Genomic DNA, 22,085 nt, shown 5'->3' with positions numbered 1-22,085 from the left:
TCCTGGTTTTCCTACAATTCTTTCGCATAAGAAAGAAGAAGCAGGTGCTTACTATTATGCCAAACTCTGTCATAGGCGCTGGGGCCAGAGCAGCTGCTGAAACAAGACTGCTGTTCTCATGACCAGTGAAGGAGGAGGGCAATAAGCCAAACTATTTTCTAAATAAATGAAATAAGGAATAATGCACAGTAGGAACTCAGTGTCGAGTGAAAAAGTTACCACTGCCTATAGACTATCAGACCAGAGACTGGTCGTCAGGCAGCAGACAGCCCTGGGACCTCAGGGTCAGACCCTGCTCTTGCAGCCGCCGCCTTGGAATCTAGAAGGGTAAATAACGAACCAGGGCCTGCCCTCTGGAGCCGAGTCCAGAAAGAATGCCAACATGGACTGAGTGCTCACTTTGTCGGGCCCTGTATAAAGGGCCTTTGGGTAACTCTCCTTTAGTCCTCACCGATTCTAGGAGTTTGTCCGAGGACAAACAGCTCTGAACAACGGGCCTCGGACCCAGCGGTCTGGGCAGTGACAAAATCTCACTCCAGGGTCCCGACCCTTGGGCTTAGGCCGGGTGCATGTGATTTTGTGCAAATCACCGTCTCCCTCGTCTTTCCACGCACTAGCCAGTGTCTGAAACGTCTGACCCCTGGGTTTCCCTGGCGCCGCAAGCTTCAGAGGGTGCCTGGGGTGTGAGACAGGGTCCGAGGGATGGGGGATGCCAAATGCAAGGAAGGGAGGTCCCTGAGATCAGTACCGAGGCTGTCAGTGGTCAGTGAAGAGGGATGAGCGGGCAAGGAGATCCTCGGCGAGAGAGACGGACACTGACGTCGCATTCTTCCCCACCTAGGCCCTGCTCCCACGCCCTCCCGCGGCGCCGCCGCGACCTTCTTCTGGGCTCCGGAGGGAGGGCATTCGCCTTCCCCACTGCGTGCCTCTACGCCACTGGCCCGGGCCCAAAGGCGACAAGTGCTCCGCGAGCCGCGCAGCTTGACCAGGCCCCTGCTCCTTTGGCTCTGGGAACTCGCAGCTCTGCTACTCTGCCTCTCCTCTCGTCCACTCCCCCCTCGGCTCCTGACCACTTGGTCTGCGCCATCTGCATTCGCTGTGTGCCGGGCCCGCCCGCACTGCGGGGGAGAGGCGGGGAGCCGCCCACGCCGCGCTCGGCGCTCGGCTTCGCCGTCTCCCTGGGACGCGCGCGGGCGGCGCGGCGCGCGGGAGCCGGGCGGGCAGCCATGGCGTGGCGGGCGGGGAGGTAGCCGGGCGGGCCGCGGGGAGCGCAGGGGCCGCCATGGCCCGGCGGCGGCGCCGCGCCTGCATCGCGCTGTTCTTGGTGCTGCTCTTCGCCTTCGGCACCCTCATGGGCCTGCGCACGCTCAAGTCTCCGGACGGACTGCCGGCGCTGGGCCCCGGCCTGGAGCTGGCGCCCTTTGAGCGACGCCCGGAGGGAGCCCCCGCGCCCGCCGCCCGGGCCCCGGCCGCCCCCGCCGCGCCGCCCCCGCCGCCGCCACCGCCCCGCACCGCTGGCCCGGGCAGTCCCCCGGGTCCGGCCCCCGCGGAGGCCGAGCCCGCCCCCGGGCAGAGTCTGCGCGTCTACTCGGACCTGCACGCCTTCTACTACTCGTGGTACGGGAGCCCGCGGCGTGAGGGCCACTACATTCACTGGGACCACGTCATGGTGCCGCACTGGGACCCCAAGATCTCGGCCAGCTATCCCCGCGGCCGCCATAGTCCTCCCGACGACTTGGGCTCCAGCTTCTACCCGGAGCTGGGGCCCTACAGCTCCCGGGACCCCGAGGTGCTGCGGGAGCACATGACCCAGCTCAAGGAAGCCGCCATCGGTGAGTTCCCCCCACCCCTGGGGAGGCCCTGTTGCCCAGTCTCACCCTTCCTCAGTTTTCACACCCCATCTCCCGCTGGTCCTGTCACCGGGCCTCTGGTCCCACTCACCCTTCAGCCTGGCTTCCTACTCCCTCCCTTCTATTTTCATTCAGCACTTACCACGCGGCGCCCTCCCCCCTCCTAGTATTAAGACTCCTCCATCTCTGCCATCTGACCCCTCACAGCAGGGCCCTTTCATAGGGCGGAGCTGCCTGGAGGGCCAGTGGAAGAAGGCCTTTGCTCCGAGCTGTCCCAAGTAGGGACAGCAAGGAGAGGGAGAAAGTCTTCATAGGGCGGAGCTGCCTGGAGGGCCAGTGGAAGAAGGCATTTGCTCCGAGCTCTCCCAAGTAGGGACAGCAAGGAGAGGGGGAAAGTCTTCTAGGCTTGGGTAAGTGAGGACTGGGCATCCTGACTCTGTAGGAATGGGGTTCAGAGGAGCCATGCCTAGGATAGCAATGCTTTCACACCAGATACAGGATAGGGCAGCAACCCTTCCAGTTCTTGCTGGCTGCAGAAACAAAGTTTGCCCATATTGCATGATGAACCCAGCTGTTTGCATTGGGGGGTGGGGTGGGGGGCGGCAGGAGCTTTTCTTCAAGTACTCTGGTTGCAAAGAGGTCCCTGGGAGACTCTTTTGTAGGCAGGCTTGGGTGGGGAAGCTCACTTCTTTCAGACTGTGTCACTGAATTCTTCTGGATTTTAGAACACATTTCAATTTATCTAGAGATGGTTAGTGAATGGGGAGGGGGTGTTTGAATGACAGAGACAATGGTGGGAGGTATTCACAGAGAAATACCAGAGGCTATTCCTCAGGATTTTACAGTCTGAAGAGGCAGTTGAGACAAATGTTATTTCCCTCGGAAGGCATGAGGGGACTTCCGCATGGGGCTCCTCTCCCTGCGGGAACTGAGGTGTCCTTCTTCTCCAGAGAGAGTACTGTGGCTTCCAGATGGGTGTGGCATTATCCACTCATTTCCTTTTGTTCTACTGCTTGCCGATGCAAGCGGAAGCCCGCGTCCTCCTGACTTTTCTCAGGCTCCTTCCCTGCCTGATGTGCCAAGGTTCCCGCTGGCGCTATGCTTCAGCACCGTGGGCGTGGACAGCTCCGGGAAGCTAGACTCTGGGATTCGATCTGCAGGAAGTGAAGCTGGCAGGAGCCTCGCTCAAGGTTTCATTCAGAAACCATTTTGCAGTTGGAGACAGTCTGGGAGGAAATGCATCTCTGTTGCGGGGGTACTGTGTGTCTCTGAAGTAGCTTCTATGTTGTGACTCAGGCGTCCTGGTCTTGTCCTGGTACCCACCTGGTATGGCTGATGATAACGGGGAACCCTCAGATGACCTGGTACCCACCATTCTCGACACCGCCCATCAGTACAACATCCAGGTGAGTGTCCAAGAATACGTCAGGTGCTCTTTGGCCCATTCTGGAGATTTCCCCTTCTTTGCCCACAGGGTTAGTTTTTGGCTTTAGCCCACATATGGCAGATACACAGCAAGTGTGGTGTTGGGGGTGTGGTTCTAATAAATAGCACCTGTCCCTCTTATTCTCTTGAATTTTGGGGGGAAAACTGGGAAAACTAAATTTAGGAGAAATGGGAAGACTGAATAAGTATCACTGTGATAGAGGTTAGGTTGGAGACCCTGACTCTGGATAGAGGGCAGGCAAGCGCCAAACGCCTCAGATCCCTAGTAGGAGGCAGTGCTGGGCCTCAAGGAGGGGAGTATAGACAGGCAGGTGCACTTTCAAGATGATGGGCTGGAACTAAACATGTCCAGTTATTTTCCCCAAATGAACCAAATAACTTATTCCCCTCTCCTGGGGTGAAGGAAGAGAAACAGCAGAGCAGAGCCCCATCCCTGTTCCTGAGCCCATCACCAACATGTTAACAGATCAGAGCACCTTCGCCGGACAGCTTCAGCACACTTGTTCCCATGGTTTCAGATAGCTAGTGCCAATCATATGGAGCTGGCACATAAGCTTAAACCAATTAGCCATCCAGTGACATCCCATGGGAATGATTCCCAGATGTCCTGCTGTGGGAGGTGGCCAGGCTTCTTGCTCCTCTTTTTCCGACCCTAAGGGCAGTGGCTGCTTTTATCTCTGTTATGCCCACTGTTGCCAAGCCTCCTCCTCCAAGCCCCAGTGGAGCATGAGCCTTATTATGGGTTGTGGCTTGTGGGCAGATACTCACCTGACCAGTACCTCCTCTGTTTGTGGCAGGTGGCCTTCCATATCCAACCCTACAAGGGCCGGGATGACATCACTCTGCATGACAACATCAAGTACATCATTGACACGTAAGGCTGCTATGGAGCCTGGATCTTGATGGGGACCAAAAAGGGGGGCGGGGATAGACTTAGAGGGGTAGGTCGAGAAACACCAGGAAAGAATGCCGGTGTCCTCGGCAGCTCCTTCCCAGTAATACAGTACTAGGCTTGGAGTCAGCAACCTGGGTTTGAATTCCAGTTCTGCAGCCTCCAATCTGTGATCTGATGCAAGCCTCTTAACCTTTGAGTCTCATGAGAGTTACAGAAGTTAAAATATGTGAAAGTGGCTTGTACAGTGCTTGTGGTTTCATCCACTCATTCAAAAAATATTTTGAGTGCCTTCCGGTGTCCGGGCTCTGTCCTGAGCCCTGGCTGTACGGTCATGGGTAGGGCTAGCAAAGGTGACGTTCTAGTGTGTCACTGCAGTGAGGCACACAGTAGATAAACATGAAAAGTCACATAGTGACCCATGCTATGAGAAAGTGATAGTAAAGAATAGAGCAGGGTACTGTGTTACAGCATGCCTGAAAATGGGTCCGAGACTTAAGAACGAGTGGGCAAGGGAGCCTGAGGAGAGGAATGTGTGAGCTAACACCTGAAGGGAGTTAGCTCTGCAAAGATCTGCGGCAGAAAATTCCAGGCAGAGGGCTGTCAGATCCAAAGGACCATAATGGGACAAGCTTGACAGCAGAATAAAAGGCTGTGTAGCTGATGTGTGGAGATGGGGTAATGCAGGGATGGAGGTGGGGAGGGCCCGATCAAGTAGGAGGGGCCTTGCCCGTCTCTGTCAGGAGCGGTTGGATCTGGTTCATGCCTTAGAAAGAGAGTGGGTTATAGGGAACCAGAAGTGGGAGCCCGGAGACCCAGTGGCTGGCTGCTCCTGTAGTCCCAATGGGAGAGGGGATTGGTGTGCTGTGGAACTGGAAGTAAGACTTTAATGGAGGGAGGTTGAGGCTGGGGAGAGGAGGGTGGGAACTAGGTTCTTGCTATGAGGCATGAAGAGTGCAAGCACGGGGAAGGACTGGATCCCAAATCACACTTGGGCATCAGGAAGGACCTGATCCATGGCTTGCCTGACAGCTGAGCTGGCTGCCCCCCTCCCAGGCCACCAGCTCAGGTTCTTCTCCCTCCTGCTCCTCAGGTATGGCTCCCATGGTGCGTTTTATCGCTATAAGAACAGCATGGGTAAGAGCCTTCCACTCTTTTATATCTATGACTCCTACCTGACATCCCCTGAGGCCTGGGCCCACCTCCTGACACCCAACGGGCCCCACTCCATCCGCAACACCCCCTACGATGGGGTCTTCATCGCGCTGCTGGTGGAAGAGGGCCACACCCACGACATCCTGGCGGCCGGGTTTGACGGCATGTACACCTACTTCGCCTCCAACGGTTTCTCCTTCGGCTCCTCCCATCAGAACTGGAAGGCTGTGAAGAGCTTTTGTGATGCCAACAACCTCATGTTCATCCCCAGCGTGGGACCTGGCTACATTGACACCAGCATCCGGCCCTGGAACAACCACAATACTCGGAACAGGGTCAACGGCAAGTACTACGAGACAGCCCTGCAGGCAGCCCTGACCGTGAGGCCCGAGATTGTCTCCATCACGTCTTTCAATGAGTGGCACGAGGGCACCCAGATCGAGAAGGCCATCCCCAAGAAGACGCCAACACGTCTGTACCTGGACTACCTGCCTCACCAGCCCAGCCTGTACCTGGAGCTGACTCGCCGCTGGGCAGAGCACTTCATCAAAGAGAAGGAGCAGTGGCTGATGTGAGGAGCCTGGCCACGAGGTGCCGATGTCCTGGCCTCCCTGGAAGGTGTCACCGTGTGGGGCTCAGCTGTGGTTGGAGACACTCGCTGGCCTCCCAAGTTAGCAGTGGGGCGCCTCTTGGGTGGGCCATCGAGCCTGGGCCGGTGGGGACCAGAGCTTCCTCCTCAGGCATGTGGCACTGGGGTGCTCTGTAGGGATGGGAAGTGAGGCAGGGCTCCCAAGAGGGACCCAGAGAGGCTGGCAGGTGACTGGACTCAGCCCAGGGCCACTCCACAACCTGGAGAAACACTTTAGAATTATCCCTTTGAGCTTGGAACTCAGCAGGTTGGTGTTGCGTAGCAGTCCCCAGGTCACGGCTGTCAGGAGGGTTCAGGGCTCTGGGCAAGCAGGTGCCCTGCTCCCTCTCTGGCCTTCTTCCCATAGCATTTGTCTTCTCCAAGTGAGGGAACCATATCTGAGACTTCCCAAAAGGGAAATTTTAGGTTTAAGCCCTTCCCAGTAGACCCCTGAACACAACGATCAGGAAATAACCCTGAGCATTTGTACACTCATTCAGCACATACTAATGGAGCACCTACTATGTGCTAGGCGCTGGGGAGAGACTTCATACGGGAAGGTTCTTTTCTTCTAGAAGCTTACAGGATCCAGCTTTCCTTATTTGGCGTGGCCTTGTAGCTAGTGCCTGAGCAGTTCTTCCTTTTTTGCTGTTTTCTCCAGTGCTGGGAGTTCAGTTTTTTCCTCCTCTAAGAAGATACCTCTGTGCCCCAGAGCCCATATTTCCCCAGATGACCATAGCTCCAGGGAGAGGACCAGGACATCCTCCCTCCCTCTAGCTGCCTAAACCGAATGAGGCCCACTCGGTGGGGCCATTTTCAGTGCTACTGTGATTTGTAGTAATTAAATATAACATGATCTTCTCAAGTAAGCATTCCTTCACTCTCTTCAGGCCTTCCTGAACTCTGAGCCCTCCCTCAAATGCTGTGACAGACACATGAGATGGGCTGGCCAGTGTCAGCACAATGAAGAGTGAGTTTGCTTAAGAAACCAGGAGTATAAAGAAGATTTTTAGAGGGGACATTTAACAGTGCTTATTTACAAATAAATGAATCTACTCATTGTGGGGGCCCTCAGGGCAGGTCCTGGAACACCTTCTTGGCAAGATTTAGGAGCTACTTGGAAATATGTGCATTACTTTATAGGCTCAAGCTTGAATCCCACTTGTGGGAACAGGATGCAAGGCAGGAGGGGAGGAAATGGGGCCTACGGATTACCATGGGACCCCCAGCTCCGGTGAGGTAATGGGCACTGAATGCCATGGTGGACAGGGCAGATCAGGACAGGAGCACAGTGCTGCACGGTGCCCTGCAGTACTTCACAGAAACAAGAAACACCAAGGCTTCATTTCACACACACACGGTTTGAAAAATACTAAAAATATGGCAAGCTCAGGGTCAGGAATAGTAATTCTCATTCACTACAGCCTGGTCAGTTCTTTCAAAGACTAGTCTGTAGTGAGAGCCATAAAGATGTTCATACACTTTAACCCTATAATCCTAATCCCTGAGGAAAGAATTCAAAAGAAGAAAAATAAACTATTTACAAAACATTTTCTATTAAAGAAAAACAAGGTTCAAATAACCAAGAATAATTCTGTTTAACACTTGGCATACATATGAATAAAGACTCTGAGTACATACCGGATTCAATAAAGGTATTGTAGGCATAACTCATTATAATTTATTTTATGAATAAATAAGAAAAAAGCCACTGGCTGAAAAGAGTAGTGAAGATTTGTTTTCCCATATTCTTTTGATTTGGCCTTCCCCAGACCCGCCCCCTGCCAACTGAGCTCACTTCCCACCATTAGTCCAGAATGCTAACTCTCTCCACCAGGCCTTAAGGCACACCACACCACCGGCCTCTCTGGTTTGGAGAAAACCGTGTCGGGCCTGTGGCTCAACAGTCTTTATCCTACTCTAGGTCCAGCTTCAGGTGCCTAAGTACATGTCTTTGGTCACTGGAGACTTAACAGCACCAGCTGGTGCTCTGGCTCATTTGGACCTTAAATGCCACTACCTGCCAGAGAGCGGGCTCTGACTGGATTCCATATCTGTTCCTCAAATTACTTCTCAAAAAAATTTTTTTAAAAAAGAAACTTATCAGAACAAGGCCATCCAAGGAATGTTCTCAAACAAAATCTCTAAGTCAGCTTTTGGCTGATACATGAAATCACAGATAATAAATAGGACCTCCCCCACCAGGTGTTAGACGAAACCAGCAGCTTCTGGGACTTGGTGTGTAGTATTCAGAAAGACACAGTGCCTTCAAGAGTCAGGACTAGTGACGCCGCAGCCCCAGTGGCCTCTCTCAATGAGGCCGTGCCAGTCCCCAGTGGATAGACACATAGTGTCCAGCACCAGTCCTTGGGCCTTCCTCCTACCCAAGATGCAAAAGCAGGATCAGTGTGAGGGGAGGAGCCCGTACTTCTGTTGGAGGATGGCTGTGGTACTCTCCAGGGCACTGAGAAAGAAAAATGGAGGGCAGTTAAAGTCTGACTTCTCAAAGCCCCGAGCCCACCAGAGTCTGCTGATCAGTGACCTCTAAACCCTCAGGTCTTAAATATGCTCTTGTCACCAAACCTGTGATGAATCCTTTGAATCCTCAAAAAGCCAGCAAATGCCAGCAAACTCAGTCCATCCACCACTTCTCCAAACCTGCCCACCCCACCCGGGACAAGATAGGAGTGCCAATCCTTATTTTATTAAGGCCTTTTGTTTCCCCACCTTCCAACCTTCCTCGAATTCTTTCCCCATGCCATAGCAGACTCACCAGCCTGGACGAATGATGCCAAACTTTCCAGGTACAGACAAATCAACCACCGTTGAGCCCAGGCGATACTCAGGGCTCTGGCCTTTCCCAATTGGTCCCCCATCAATGACCAGGGACAACTGAGGCCAAAGGTCCTGGAACTCCTGAGAAGAGGGAGAGGAAGACCATGGACACCACCTCTGGCATCCACAATGATGTCACTGTGCATGCAACGTGCACAAGGAGACGAAGCCCGCACACGTCTAAAACAGGAGGCATCTTCCTCTAAGCAGGGAAGCAACCTCATCTAGGACATGGCATCCTATGGGGTTTGGAGCTGCCCCAGGTTAGCACTTCAAGGAACACCTATCTAGAGCTTTAAAAAAAAAACCTCACTGTGACAAGAGGAGCTTGCACACAGGGACATATAGGTCCGATGACTGGAGGTCTAGGTGGATGTCCAAAGATGTAGGCTTTCACCCTGAACTTTCACCCAAACTTCTGAGTCAGTGCACTCAAGTTACGTCATTCAGCGCATCTCCTGGCTCTCAGGAGAACTCTGGGTAAGGTCAGGGAGAGGAAGGCAGGGTGCATTCTGCACATGCGTGACATCAGCTCTCAATCCTTGGATTGTGGGAAGGATAGCCCCTCCGAAATTCGTGGTCTGAACTGTTAACTGGCTTAGAGCATTATCCACTGTCCCTGCCACCACCACTCACGAAAACCCTGCAGTGGTGGCTAAGCCTGGGCATTTGGGATGGAGGAGCGTAACCACCAGTTACTGTACTGGCACTTGTTTGCTGACAAGAACACCCCCACCCCCATCGCCACTGCCTCAGGCATAGCCACCAGGTAAAGCTTGCAGTCCCAGAATAAGACAGGATGGTGGACTCTCGGTTTCTAAGCCCCTGAAGCCACTCTCTAGGTCTGGACATGGAAAACCCCATCACTGTGCTGTGTTTTACATTTAAGTTCAGGAAGAAGAAAAGTGGTAAGTGACATCTTTTTCTTTTTCTTTTCTTTTTTAAGATTTTATTTATTTATTTGCGAGAGCGAGCTCACGTGCACACAGCAGGGATAGTGGCAAGCAGAAGGAGAGGGAGAAGGAGGCTCCCCAACAGAGAGCCTGATGTGGGGCTAGATCCCAGGACCCTGGGATCAGAACCTGAGCCAGAGGCAGACGTTTAACCAGTTGAGCCACCCAGGCACCCCTGTAACTGTCATTTCTTTTGTTGTCATTCGTTCCAAGCTATGCAGTCAAGACAGAATTAGGATGGATTCTTTGACCTGGCTAGTGGCCAGGGAAGAGAACAGAGTCAGGAGTCCCTGGGCCAAGTGATTTAACTTTTTGGAGCCTTAACTGTCTTTACAGCACTGTTGTAAAGACTTAGTACCTGACTATACTTTCCAACAGCTACCACCACAAAAAGAAGGAAAGAATTAGATTCACCGTGACATTCCTTATTATTATATAAAGACAACAGGAAGAAAACACCAATTCTTCCCCTCACCTCTCAAGCTTTTCAATTAAACCTTTCCAAGATTCTTTAATTTGGATCCCTCCACCATGCTATCCCACCCCTGCCAACCGGACAGACCTCCCACCATCAGACTAAATGGATGAAACTCCCGCAAGGCGTTCCGGTGAACCATCAACCCTACTGACTCAGAGGAAACTGAGTGTCTGGCCTGGTGATGTTTCTGCAGGGAGGGCTGGGTAACTTACCTCGACATTCAGAGAACTGGCCTGGGAGCTCAGGTTGGCACTGGTGAGAGCGAGTGGTCCCCCGAACACCTGGACCAAATCCTGCATGAAGGCATGATCAGGAATCCGGATGCCTACAAGCTATGAGGCAAGGGAAAAGAAGATAGTCAGAAAGGCTGGAAGGGATAGGGAACGGCTCTCGCATGGATCCTAGTGAAAGCCAGATGGGAGAAGTCTGGGGACACAGGAGAAACTCTGGCTCACAGGAGTAAAGGGATTCAGGTCCTTATTGAGCTCCTCCGACCGTTCCAACACCAGGGTCACTGGTCCTGGTAGTAAGTCTTTCAGGAGTCCCTCAGGTACTCTCACATGGCAGTACCTGAAAAACAGAGATGGCACAAATCTACCCAAGAATGAAGGGTCTCTGCTGGTCCTATTCCAGACGGTAGACAGATCTAGAAAAGGGGAACCTGGGACTACAATGGGATCTGTCTTCCCCCTTAACCTCCCTAAGAGTTTGAGAAGGCAGTGCTCCAGAGGAACACCCACGGCTTGGAGCCCACATGCCTCTGGTCTCCGGGACTACAACAGCTGCACCGTTATCACGCTCCGTGTTTCATTTTCTTCCAGGCATCCCCATAGCGTTCGTTTCCTTTGTTGCCGTTTTTAAACCGTGGGAGTCCCGACCCCCTCCCCTCATCATCACATAATCGCCGGGAGGATAGGGACCCTGCCTGCCTCGTTCATCGCTGCGCCCCAGCACCTCTCTCAGGGACTGGAAGACGTGAAGTGCTCGATACACATTTCCAGTTCCGGATTCCTGGGTGAGCCTGGACAAGCCCCTCCCGCTCTCTGCGCCTCAGTCTCCCAAGCCTGTCACCGGAAGCCCCTCCCGCGGTGCCGCCCCCAGCGGGGCCGGGTCGGGGCGGCCTCACCTGTAGACGTCGGCCACGCGGCCCAGGCAGACGGCCAGCGGCTTGGCCTCGCTGCGGCCCTTGAGGCGGTACACATCGCCCAGTGCCGCAGAGCAGCTCGCCGAGCAGGCCAGGCCGTACAGCGTGTCGGTGGGGACGGCCACCACGGCGCCGGCGCGCAGCTCGGCCACGGCGGCCCGCAGCGCCTCGGTCCAGCCGGCGCGCTCCGGGCTTGCGGCCCGCACGGCCCCGCTCCCTGGGAGCCGGAACAGCCGGGCCCCCGGCGCCGCCGGAGCGGGGCTCGGCGGGCGGAGGAGGCGGCCCCTCCGGGCGGAGCCCGCCGGCCCCTCGCTCAACCCCACGCTGGCAGCCACCGCGGCCCTCAGCCCCCTGCACGGACGCGCGGGAGACATCCGCCAGGGCCCGCTTCCGGGAGGAAGTGACGCGCCCAGTCAGCTTCCGGCCGGGGAGGCTCAGCCCCACCTCCGCGCCGGGCAACTTAAAGGGACCGCGACCCCCAGGAGGATTGAAGGAGACCGGTGGGGACGGGGCGGGGCGCAGCTTTGCGGAGCTCTAGCGCAGCGCTGGGGAGGGGGGCGGCCGAAAGGGGGGCGGTGGTCGGGCCGCGCAGGCGGAGATGGAATGGGGCCCGGGCTCAGACTGGTCACGGGGGTGAGAGGGGGCCCGTCGGGGCGGGGGGAAGGGGCTCGGACCCCGCGCGAGCGCCGGCCCTGACCGTGTGTCTCTCGCTCTCTCCCGGGCAGGGAGGCTGCCGGCGTGGACCGTGGGAAGGCGGGGCTGGGGCTCGGCGGGAGGCCACCCCCGCAGCCGCCCCGGGATGAGCGCGCCCAGCAGCTGCTGGACGCGGTGGAGCAGCGGCAGCGGCAGCTCCTGGACACCATCGCCGCCTGCGAGGAGATGCTGCGGCAGCTGGGCCGCCGGCGCCCGGAGCCGGCTGGTGGCGGGGTCAGTGCCCACCCCGGGCTGGGCCTGGGAGGTGGGAACTGCCCCGTGGCTGGACTTGCTAAGCCCTAGCTTCCCCTGGAGGGTGGAAGAGTGTCCCCACCGCCTTACCCCCAAACCTCCTTTCATCTGGGCGAGAGGCTTTGAAAAAGTTGTGCTATCCAAATGCCAAGTGGCCATGTCCTTGCGGGGCCTAATCCAAGGCCTTTCCTCCCAGCCTCACTTTTCCTTTCTGTTCCAACCAGAACGTCTCAGCCAAACCCGGAGCACCTCCCCAGCCAGCTGTCTCCGCCAGAGGTGGCTTTCCAAAGGATGCTGGCGATGGAGCTGCGGAGCCCTGAGCATCCCTGATGGGCGCCCTGACTTCTCTCCCTCCCGGGGCTGGTGGCTGAACTCTGAACAACTCCCTTCAATAAAGGGGCCAGTCTTCACTGGCAGTGGCTGGTACTTGGCTCTCAGCCTGGGGTGGCAGCTCTGCTAGCAGCTGGGTTCACTCCCACTTCATCCTGGCTGAAGGCAGTGCTGAGCTTTGAAATGTAGCCAACGAATATCCTGTCTGATTACCCGGATTTGGGCAGATCAGCAGTGCTCTCCAGAGTGGTCTGGCCTGGTTTGGGGGATCCAGGTGGTGTTACATGTCCATTTCATGCTTTGGGGGCTCCTAGCCCCACAAAACACTTTTAGCAGAGCCTTGATTAAAAGGAAACCTGCAGACTCTTCCTGGTGACCGACCTTTCCTTTCTGTCCCCCAAGACTCAGCTGGGGAGGGGAGAGGGTGGTAAGCAGAGGAAAATCATCAACCATGGGTAGGTTTGGGAAGAAATGCCACAGATACTACCAGATTTAAATAAGCATTTAATTAGGATTTCATTAGTATTTAATATTGCTTTTTCAATTCCAAAAAGTTAAATTTTCACTTCTTAGCAGATATTTTAAAGTACAATATTAAGTTTATACAAAATGAGCAATTAAGCAAACACCATTATTTCACATTCTTCAAAAATACAAATTCATATTTACTCTTTTTTGGGTTTGGAGGTTTCTTCCTTTGGAAGTACTGAACCTGTAACGTTTTCATATCGCTCGGTGGAAGTCCGTTGTTCCCATGTTTCACACTTCAATAACTTTGATAGGCTTTCACATAATCCAAATAAAACCATTTGAGATTTAAAAAACTGTCACCAAGACCTCCGGCCAATGACTACTAGTGTGTGTCAAAAAAAGAAGGCTCTCTGTGGGTCTTGCCTTTCCTGGCCAGATGTGAGCCAGGGATTCAGCAAAATCCTGTTTCCAGCCACCTTCCCCAAAAAGGGACTTGGAAGAGTTGACAGGGAAAGGGAACAGCCACCTTGAACTCTGACCCTCCACCCCCACATTCTCCAAAACACAACAAAGGATGTAGACTGTTGAACCAAAGGCGCCTCAGGGAGGCCTAAGGACGTGGGAGAAGGGCAAGAGAGACCTCTGACTTGGCACCACTATGAGGATAACAAGGATATTGCAAAAAACACCCCTGGGTTTTGGTGAAAAAAGGTTTTATGAAAAATTTTCCCATAAGAAAAAGAGTAGAAACTGCATTGAGCTGAGAAAGTGACACTACATTATCACCCAATTTTTGGCCCAGCAGGCACACCACCAAAAGGGCAGTGTGTGGTTTTAAACTTTGCTTCCAGTAAAAAAAGCTTGTACTATGTACACATTGACGTTAAGATCCAGTTTAATTTGCATTTTTCAGTGCAGACTGAGAAGCCCTCTGGAACAGGAGTAACAGTGAGAAATGCCCCAACAGTGATCGTCAGCTTCCCCAAGGGGCATGAGAGGAAACACAGGACTCTCCCTGTCCCCCAAAACTATGCAAGAGGAAACAGGCTAAACTGACTACCAACCAGAAATATGCAAAATTCCGTTTTGTTGCCTCCCCCCACCCCCACCCCCACCCCAATATTAGGGAATGGACAACTTCCCATCTAATGTCACAGCAGGCCCATTTGCATATTGATCTGTGGAAATCCTTCGGCTTTGGCTGAAGTGTTATGTCAAAACCTCTATTCTACTGTAGCCTGAGAATTGAAGATAAAATGGGGGGGGTACTCCCCCCCCCCGACAAAAGGGAAATATGGGGGAAGGAAGAAAGTCAAAAAAGCAGATTATTAACAGCTTTGTTTACTGGATTTAACGAAGGCTGGAGACCTTTTTTCTTAAAGAACCAACGCGGGTGGTGAGGGGAGCAGTAGGAAAATGGCTCATGTTGCCCGCTCCCGCACTACCACCACAACCTCCCAGACATGTTTCTGATTGGTGGTGGAGGAAAATGTTAACTCTAGCAATACTGTTGCAGTTCCACAAATCAATGGTTTCAGTGACTTTGGAGAAGTCTTTAAGATTAAGGACAATGAACGTGATTACAAATAGAAAAGTCTAGAAGGTGCCAGGTTTCTACTAGGAACAACCTGTTCCTTCCTTTCAGGCATCACTTTGTAATGGTGAAGGTGGGGCAAGATGGTAAGGGACCAAGAAGTGATGAGAAAGGGCCTCAACAGTCAGCAGAAGAAAACAGGACCCGCAGCAGTTCTTCAGAGAGCCTGAGGGGGCGCCCTTGGGCACACAGGGAAGGCTTGCATAGATTGAAGCAGTTGCTGAGAATGCGTAATAGTGTTTCCCTATGGACAGCCTCACAGCACAGGGCTGATCAGAGCGGAAAAACGCGGCCAGGCCAGGGCCACATGGGACAACGACCGTCAAGCTACACATATTGCACCAAGGTAAGTGCTTTTCTTTTCACACCTCAATTTAAATTTTTATTCTGAGCAAAAAATAAAACTTTGTGGAAAGTATATATATGTATATATATACACAAAAGAAATTGCAGCAATTGGGTTAAAGATAAAATAACCTAAAGTGCTTTTTTATTTTATTATTTCTTTAATATACCAATATGAGGTTCTGCAAACTCATCCCTCTGGACACATTCAGCATTATACAAAGTCTCTCAGGAAAACCCACCCACACCCTCCATGATCCCCATCAGCCCACTGCCTTGACTCTGAAGGTGAAACTCCATCTACTGACTTTCCCAGAGCTGGTGGAGAGAAGTCCCTGGCTTCTACACAGAGAGGTCGTCACGCCTTAAGGCCCCTCCTGGGCTTTGTACCATGATCTCCTTCTAAGGGGAAAGGAGTGGAATTTAATAAATGACACCAACTCTTGTCACCAAACAAGCGATGCCCCCTTGAGGCTGACCAGATTCCTCTCCCCACCCCAGCCCCGCCCCTCTCCCCAGGATAGGCAGGGCCATTCTCCCTCGATGTCCCAGCCACCTGCTGGGGAAGGGCCCACATCACTAAGGCAGCTTGAGGGTGTCAGCCGGTCTCCTACCCCTTTCTAAGTCCATGAACTCCAGTCCCTGGTGTTGATGACACCCTGTAAAGGGGTTGGGGAGCTGGAGATGCCAGCGGGGGCTGGAAGCATACACCTACCAGGTGGAAATGGCTAAGGTTACCATGGTTAGAAAAAAGGCTTGATTTTACCTGCCCGAAGTCTGCAGCTCTTCCCTAACTTCACCACAGGGTCATTCCTGGGTTTGGGACAGCACATTCTCCATGAAGGCTCGCTCTAGCTCCACTGTAGCCAGTAGCCTGCTCCCCCCGGAAGGTTCCTGGCACCAGAGGCCAGGCTTTGCACCAGGCGATGGGAGGGAGAGAGCTCTGGAAGAGGAAGGAGACTGCCTGTCCCATGGAAAAAACCTGCTCTTCACAACCGCTCACTAGCATTTTAAGCACATTCCTGATTTTTCAAAAGCTAATTGGCTCTGATAGTCCCCTTGTAATTTTGAGTCACTCTCAAAAGGCAGATACTTCAACTAGATAAATCTGTCAGCCTAAATACTGTTTAAAGATGCTTCTTCATCACCCCCAATCTTTGGAGAGCAGAAAAGCCAATGACCTCGCTAGGCCCAAGAGGAGCACAGCTCTGGCTAGCTAGAAAGAAGCAATCATGAAACCACGGACACTTCCAATGACCTTCCCTGGGCTCCCGTTTCCCACCTCAGCTCCCAGGGAACCGAATCCCAGGTGCCCCTAGACTGGGTATGTGGGGAGGTCATTTGTGCCCTCTGATATGAGCTATCTTTGGGACCCTGTCGCGTTGCTCTGTCTGAAGTTGTAGCGAAAACAGCCTCAAAGCTTCCTATGGGTACAAGACCCAGAGACAGCCATGGATAACCCACACTCAGCAACTAGTTTTCCAGGAAGACTGAGCCACTGTGGTAATAGAAGATTCCTTCCCCCTTATCAACTTCTGCTGAAGTCAGTGGTCACCAGAACCCACCAGCCTTTGGGGGAGGGGAGTGCAGAAGGTCAAGAAGAAATGGATTCTCTGGACTAAATTCCTGGAATGAGAAACCACCAGCTGCCTGAGGGAAAGTCCTTTTCTCATGGCAGTAACAACATTTACTACCTCTGCCTTCCTGTCCAACTCTGTCCCTGAAATTCTCTCAAAGGCAGGGCCTCTGGGCCCCCAGGTAAATGATCAGCTCCGGATACTGGCTTGGCTGGCCCTGAGTAATAGCTCAGAGAACACAAGAGTGACACATGCAGATCTCTGTACGCTAGGGAATGGAAGAAGACGACAAAATTATGGCTGCGTTCTGCCTGACACTGTTGACTCAGGAGAGCAGCTGTGTTCGTGGACCCCTTTTCCTTGCTCAAGGCAGGGAACGGGCTCTTGGAGGCAGAGGCCTAGTCTAGACCCTGGGTCAGACCTCATTTCTGAGCTCAGTGAGCTTGGTGAGTGAGCACTCATGACTACGTTAATATAGCCAGTTGAGAGAAACCTTCCATTTTAGTGTGAACTGGATTTTAGGTTTTATTTTAAAGAGGCAATGACTTAGAGCCAAAGGCAGACGGATATAATTCTATACACAAATTAAAAAAAATTTTTTTCCCTATAACACAACTTAATGAAACATTCCAAATGAGATAACGTATTGCAACATTTCAGGCTTTTTGGTGGAAGGGGGATTTTTGTTTTGTTTTACCCTGAGTAGAAGATCATCGTTTTGTGGGTTTTGTTTTTTGTTTGTTTGTTTAGAAATCACATGACTAAGCCAAGCAAGTCACATCCTTCTTTGCACTGCACTAGACTGTATGCAAAATCCAGAGGGGTAGAGGCGGAGATGGGAGGGGCAACCAAAAGCCTGGCTAGAACCTGGAACCAGGACACCTGGCCTGCCAACTACGTGCCGCCCAAAAAAGAAAACAAAACAACAACAACAACAAACTCCCTTAAAGCTGCACCTTTTCCCGATAAGCAAAATGCAGCTCTTCTGCTCTGAGGAAGAAAATACCATTAAAGGCAGGTAGACCACCACCCAGCCACTGGCCATAAGCCACATGTCCACTCTAGGACGAAACAGGGAGGTTCCCCAGGAAAAATTCACTGCGATCTGCAAGCCCTGGCCGCCAACCAAGAGAGGCAAAGAACCAGGAAGGCAAAGACTGGGATGACGTGGCTAGAGCCTGCTCTGCACACGCACTGACAGCAGTCAACAGCTCGTCCAGCCCCCCCCCCCCCCCCCCGAAGAACCTGATCCACCACAGAGCCTCAGGCCAGGCTTTTCGCTACCCACCGGGCTGCAGCCAGCTGCTGGGTGACACCTGCCACAGCCACCCTGAGCTCCACCGACACCAACAGCAAACAACAAAACCACCTCACCCAGTCCCTGTCTGGCTCACGGCTGTCTGACCTGCCTTGGCATTGCCCCCTCTGATGAAGCCAGGGTCTGGCCATCCAGACCAGCTGCGGCCTCAGACTCAAAAGACTGCACAGGGAGGGAGGAGCGACACCCGACCCACTGAACTCCGCTGCCCAAACCACAGAGACCCGAGTGCAAGTGATGGGCAGCATCAGACTGATGGAAGCCACACCCTTTCATTTCGAATGTTTATGCATACGAGTAACCTTAGTTTCCAAGTTCACATGACAATAAGCAAAAGTGACATACAGTGCAGCCAAACAGTTCATTTATAACTTAGCTTTTTTTGTTTTGTTTTGTTTTTTTGTTGGTTTTTTTTTTTTTTTTCCAAAGATCAGTTCCTTAAAATGGATGCTCCTGGGATATGACTAAAGAAAATACATCTGAAAGGTGAGGATTTCAAACAGTAGATTTCTTCATCCTTTGAACTGCTGACCCACCCCCAGTGAGGCAGGCACCAGCCCTTCCGCCTCCCGCTCGCTCCTCCTTTCCTGGAGGTGAGCGCACGTGGCCCTTTCACTTGGAGAAGCTGGTCAGGCCCATCTCCTCCTCCCCCTGCAGTAGTGCTTCAATGGGAATCAGATTGGACGGGGTGTCCAGGCTCTGGAGGGACAAAAACTCTGACACATCCATGGCACTTAACGTTTCTGTCTGAGGGTCTGAAGGAGTCTCGGCTTGTCTGCTTTGCTCACAGGAAGAGGGTACAGCGGAGGATGTCGACAGGGGGTCAGGGGGCGAGGAAAAAGTCTGTGGTGGTAGCTTCAGGCTGGGCCCGTCAGGAGGCTGGGGGCTCGGTTCTGCAGGGGGTGGGGAAGAACAGCCCTTCCTCCTGCCCGCCGCCCGCTCCTTGGCAGAGTCCCGGCACGCGCACTGACACTGACATGCCTCCTCTTGTTTGATGATGATCACAGGAACACTGAGGCCAATCTGCTGTACAGAGCTCCCTGTGAGAGAGGCAAGAGACACTGCTCCTCAAGTAGCCGCAGGCAGGGGCGTGAGGGACAGGGGGTACAGACTAGGTGAGCGCTGAGGGCCGCGGAGGCAAGAACCGTGGGGAGGACGCCGCGCTCCAGGCTTCGTTCTGACACTCCCCATCCCCTCCAAGGCAAAGTCCCTTTTCCTCAGAAAGGCACTCAGACCATCGAGATGACCCTGTACCTCCAGCTTTGTTTCTGGCCATTCTCCCTGGTACCCTCCATGCCAGCCACAGCAGATGCCTCCCTTTTCCTGACATGTTCTTCATACCTCTGGGACTCTGGGCTCTTCCTTCTGCCTAAACTCCCCACACAGGGCTGTTTTTCTGGAGAACTTACTCTTCTTCTCCCTGAAGACCCAGCTCATCCCCTCTCCTGAGGCTGCCAGCCCGAGATGCCTGCAGGCTCCCACCTAGGGCTGGCCCAGGGTAGCCGGCCCACCAGCTTCCTGTCTGTGTGCCAGGAGCTCCCACCTCCCTTCACACCTCTCTCCACACTGAGTGAGATGTGCGGCCTGAGTCCCCCTTGCCTAGGACCGAGCTCCTGAACACCCTCTTGCTCACTCTCGCATCCCAGTCTTGCACACACAGTGGGGGAGGGGGGTCCCCCTGTACACTGCCAGCCTTGTGCTCACGCACGCGCCTGCTCTTTTTTGCGTGTCTGTGTACTCTGCACACGCACACTCCGAAATCAGGCTGTGTGTGTCTAAAAAAAACTAGAGGCCAGGGAGGCAGGAGAAGAGAGCAGAAGTCAGGAGCCTGAGAACCAGGGCTCTGACTCTAGCCACAAACTCTCTTAGGACTCCGGAGGAGTCATTTCATCTTTCAGGGCCCCGTTTCTTAATCTATAAGATAGTTTGAAAAAAAAAAAAAGGAACTTTTCGCTCTGTATGAGTCTCTGACCCAGATGCTATTTCTTCATTACTGTAATTAGAAAAGATTCCAGTGAATTAACAGCCGCCCTCTTCGGCATTAACTGTGAGTCAGACTTTCTTCTGGTTACACTTAAAAGCTGTATCTGAGAGGCAAAGAACCACTACTCCCTAAGGAATGTTAAATGTGGTTATTTATGCCGTAAGTGTGCTAACTTATGACCAATACAATCTGACAAATGTGAGGTTTTAAAAACTGGGGCAAAGCAACAATGAACTCTGCCTCAAGGGGCCCCGAGAGCTGACGTGCTTTTAAAGCCCCCATACAGTTACATACCTGTGCTACTGGCTACTGGTACTGCCGTGGTAAAAAACACCTTCTCGACTTTAGATGCTTGCTGCTGGGGAGGAAGAAAAAAAAAAAATCACATTTATGGCCACTCATGTATGGCAGATCTCCAAGGACCTGAAGCCTGCCTGATTGTACTGGTCATCCAAGAGGACAGAAAAGCCTCAGTGTTCAAGGATTTTTGCACTGAGTGATGTTTTGTTTGTGCTCTGACATGAGGTCACTGCACTGTTTGACATTCAGTGCTGATGGTGCAGCCGGCTTTGTCCCCTACTACTTGGCTGTCTCCCAGCTGCCCAATCTAGTGGGTTCTGTCCACCCAAAGGCTCTGCCAAGGTTGCTTTGCTTAAGCTGGGGTCTTCTCACAAGGAACCCCAGGGCTAGCTTCCCTACAAGGCCTCCACTGCTGCCACACCCCAATACTTCTGTGAGGCTGGAAAGTTCTTTTGTCTCGTTAAGGATCAACCTGGATGCTAAGGACCAGCTAAGATGTCCTCTCACTGGTAGAAGAGCCCCGTGAGGTGTGCTGTAAGCTGCAGAGGGTAGCAGCTCCAGGGTGGGCTCTGGCCTCAAGTTCAAGCCCCACCGCCTCTTAGTTGTTGAGGGCAGGCAAGTGATTTTTCTTAGAGTCTCAGTTTCCTCATCTGTAAAATGGGAATAATGACCAAAGGACCTCCCAGAGGGCCCCTGTGAAGGCGAAATGAGAGGAGGCGTGTGAAGCCTGCAGGCCATGGTAAGCCCGCAGCAAACATGAGCAATTTACGTTCTATGAGGCGGACCACAAGTCAGGCCCAGAGGCCACCCCTTCCACTGTGGTAACACTTCCTGTTACACTGGCTACAGGATTTCTGCTTTCTTCCAGTAGTTACCTTAAAAAGGCCTTGTACTTTATCCTTTTTGTGGGGGGGGGAAGGGTCCCTCTAGGCTGAGTCTAGGAGGAATGTGAGAGCTTCTGGCTAAGTTATAGGAGCTGACACTAAAATAATGGTGGAAAAACGAGACCGATATTTAAATACACAAAAATGAATTGTATGGAAAAGGAATGACACAGGCCCCATGCAGCTCCCCAGGGCAGATGCAGGAAAATAAAAAACAAGTAAAAATGACATGGAGCAGACTGGATTACGACACCAGAAAGGCCTTTCCAGTGACTCTGGCACTCTAAACATGGAATCAGGTGGCCTCCAGAGGTGCCTGGCACCTGATCTATGGAATCCGAACACTCTGGTCTCGCTGTTTAGCCCCAGACTACCCTTCCAGTTCGACGGCATCATACATCCACCCTGGCATTCTCTGACTTAGTACATCGTTTTCTCCATCTATTTCCTCCTCTTAACTCAAGGCTCACCTGCCCTGGATGGCTACCCAACAAGTCCCGATCCTCTGCACCCCTCATCTGGCAGCACGACGTAGTAGTCAGGAGCACAGGCTCTGAGACCAAGCTGTCTATGCTCAAATCGCAGCCTTCCCACTTATGAGGTGTGTGACCTTGAGCTAGTCACTTAACTTCTCTGGGCCTCAGCTCTCCATTGGTAAAATCATACCTACCTCCTAGGATTACTGTGATTAAATGAGCAATGCACTGAAAAGTGCTTAGTTAGCACCAGTGGGTGACATTCAGACATACAGACATCTAGAGACTGAAAATATCAGTGGTTGCTAAGGGAGAGGGGGATGGGATAAATAAGTGAAGAATAGGAAGTTTTAGGGTGGTGAATCTACTCTGAATACAGTAATGGGAGACACGTGACATCATGCGTTTGTCAAAACCCACAGAACAGTGCACACACAGAGTAGGCCCTAATGTAAATGACGGACTTTGGTCAGTAGTAAT

The 22,085-nt window shown here is 52.9% G+C and overlaps 4 protein-coding genes across 8 annotated transcripts in view; 2 read left to right on the top strand and 2 right to left on the bottom strand.

Annotated features, from left to right (window-relative positions):
- The first annotated feature begins 1,130 nt into the window (after positions 1-1,130).
- On the top strand, positions 1,131-6,836 carry MANEAL (mannosidase endo-alpha like). 3 transcript variants are annotated; one of them, XM_047727928.1, is made up of 5 exons: positions 1,131-1,832; positions 3,147-3,256; positions 4,094-4,170; positions 5,282-5,325; positions 5,559-5,731. In XM_047727928.1, the coding sequence occupies exons 1-5, from the start codon at positions 1,283-1,285 to the stop codon at positions 5,585-5,587; spliced, it is 810 nt and encodes a 269-aa protein (XP_047583884.1). In that variant the 5' UTR covers positions 1,131-1,282; the 3' UTR covers positions 5,588-5,731. The 3 variants fall into 3 exon arrangements, with proteins under 3 accessions (XP_047583884.1, XP_047583883.1, XP_047583885.1); XM_047727927.1 differs by having other exon boundaries at positions 1,135-1,832; positions 5,282-6,836; XM_047727929.1 differs by lacking the exons at positions 1,131-1,832; positions 4,094-4,170 and having other exon boundaries at positions 3,186-3,256; positions 5,282-6,836.
- Positions 6,837-7,616: 780 nt separating this feature from the next.
- YRDC (yrdC N6-threonylcarbamoyltransferase domain containing) lies at positions 7,617-11,755 on the bottom strand. Its single transcript, XM_047727930.1, has 5 exons — positions 11,364-11,755; positions 10,693-10,807; positions 10,450-10,569; positions 8,745-8,887; positions 7,617-8,435 (listed from the first exon to the last, which is right to left on the bottom strand). Exons 1-5 carry the CDS (start codon positions 11,753-11,755, stop codon positions 8,375-8,377), a joined length of 831 nt encoding a protein of 276 aa, XP_047583886.1. The 3' UTR covers positions 7,617-8,374.
- Positions 11,747-13,486, top strand: C4H1orf122 (chromosome 4 C1orf122 homolog). Of its 2 annotated transcripts, none has more exons than XM_047727932.1 (3): positions 11,747-11,881; positions 12,107-12,308; positions 12,551-13,486. In XM_047727932.1, exons 2-3 carry the CDS (start codon positions 12,261-12,263, stop codon positions 12,644-12,646), a joined length of 144 nt encoding a protein of 47 aa, XP_047583888.1. In that variant the 5' UTR covers positions 11,747-11,881; positions 12,107-12,260; the 3' UTR covers positions 12,647-13,486. The 2 variants fall into 2 exon arrangements, with proteins under 2 accessions (XP_047583888.1, XP_047583887.1); XM_047727931.1 differs by having other exon boundaries at positions 11,880-12,014.
- Positions 13,487-18,231: 4,745 nt separating this feature from the next.
- Positions 18,232-22,085, bottom strand: part of MTF1 (metal regulatory transcription factor 1) — a 36,655-nt gene continuing 32,801 nt past the window's right edge. The window contains exons 10-11 of one of the 2 annotated variants that reach the window (XM_047727925.1): positions 20,240-20,303; positions 18,232-19,001 (exon numbers count right to left, since the gene is read on the bottom strand). In XM_047727925.1, coding sequence (XP_047583881.1) covers positions 18,574-19,001; positions 20,240-20,303 — 492 coding nt within the window. In that variant the 3' untranslated portion in view covers positions 18,232-18,573. The remainder of the gene's footprint in view (positions 19,002-20,239; positions 20,304-22,085) is intronic. The other variant, XM_047727926.1, reaches the window with a different exon arrangement.

The sequence above is a fragment of the Lutra lutra genome, chromosome 4, assembly GCF_902655055.1.
Source record: "Lutra lutra chromosome 4, mLutLut1.2, whole genome shotgun sequence".
Taxonomy (NCBI): domain Eukaryota; kingdom Metazoa; phylum Chordata; class Mammalia; order Carnivora; family Mustelidae; genus Lutra; species Lutra lutra.
Note: the sequence above shows the minus strand (reverse complement) of the source record. Positions and strands in the feature narration are given on the sequence as shown.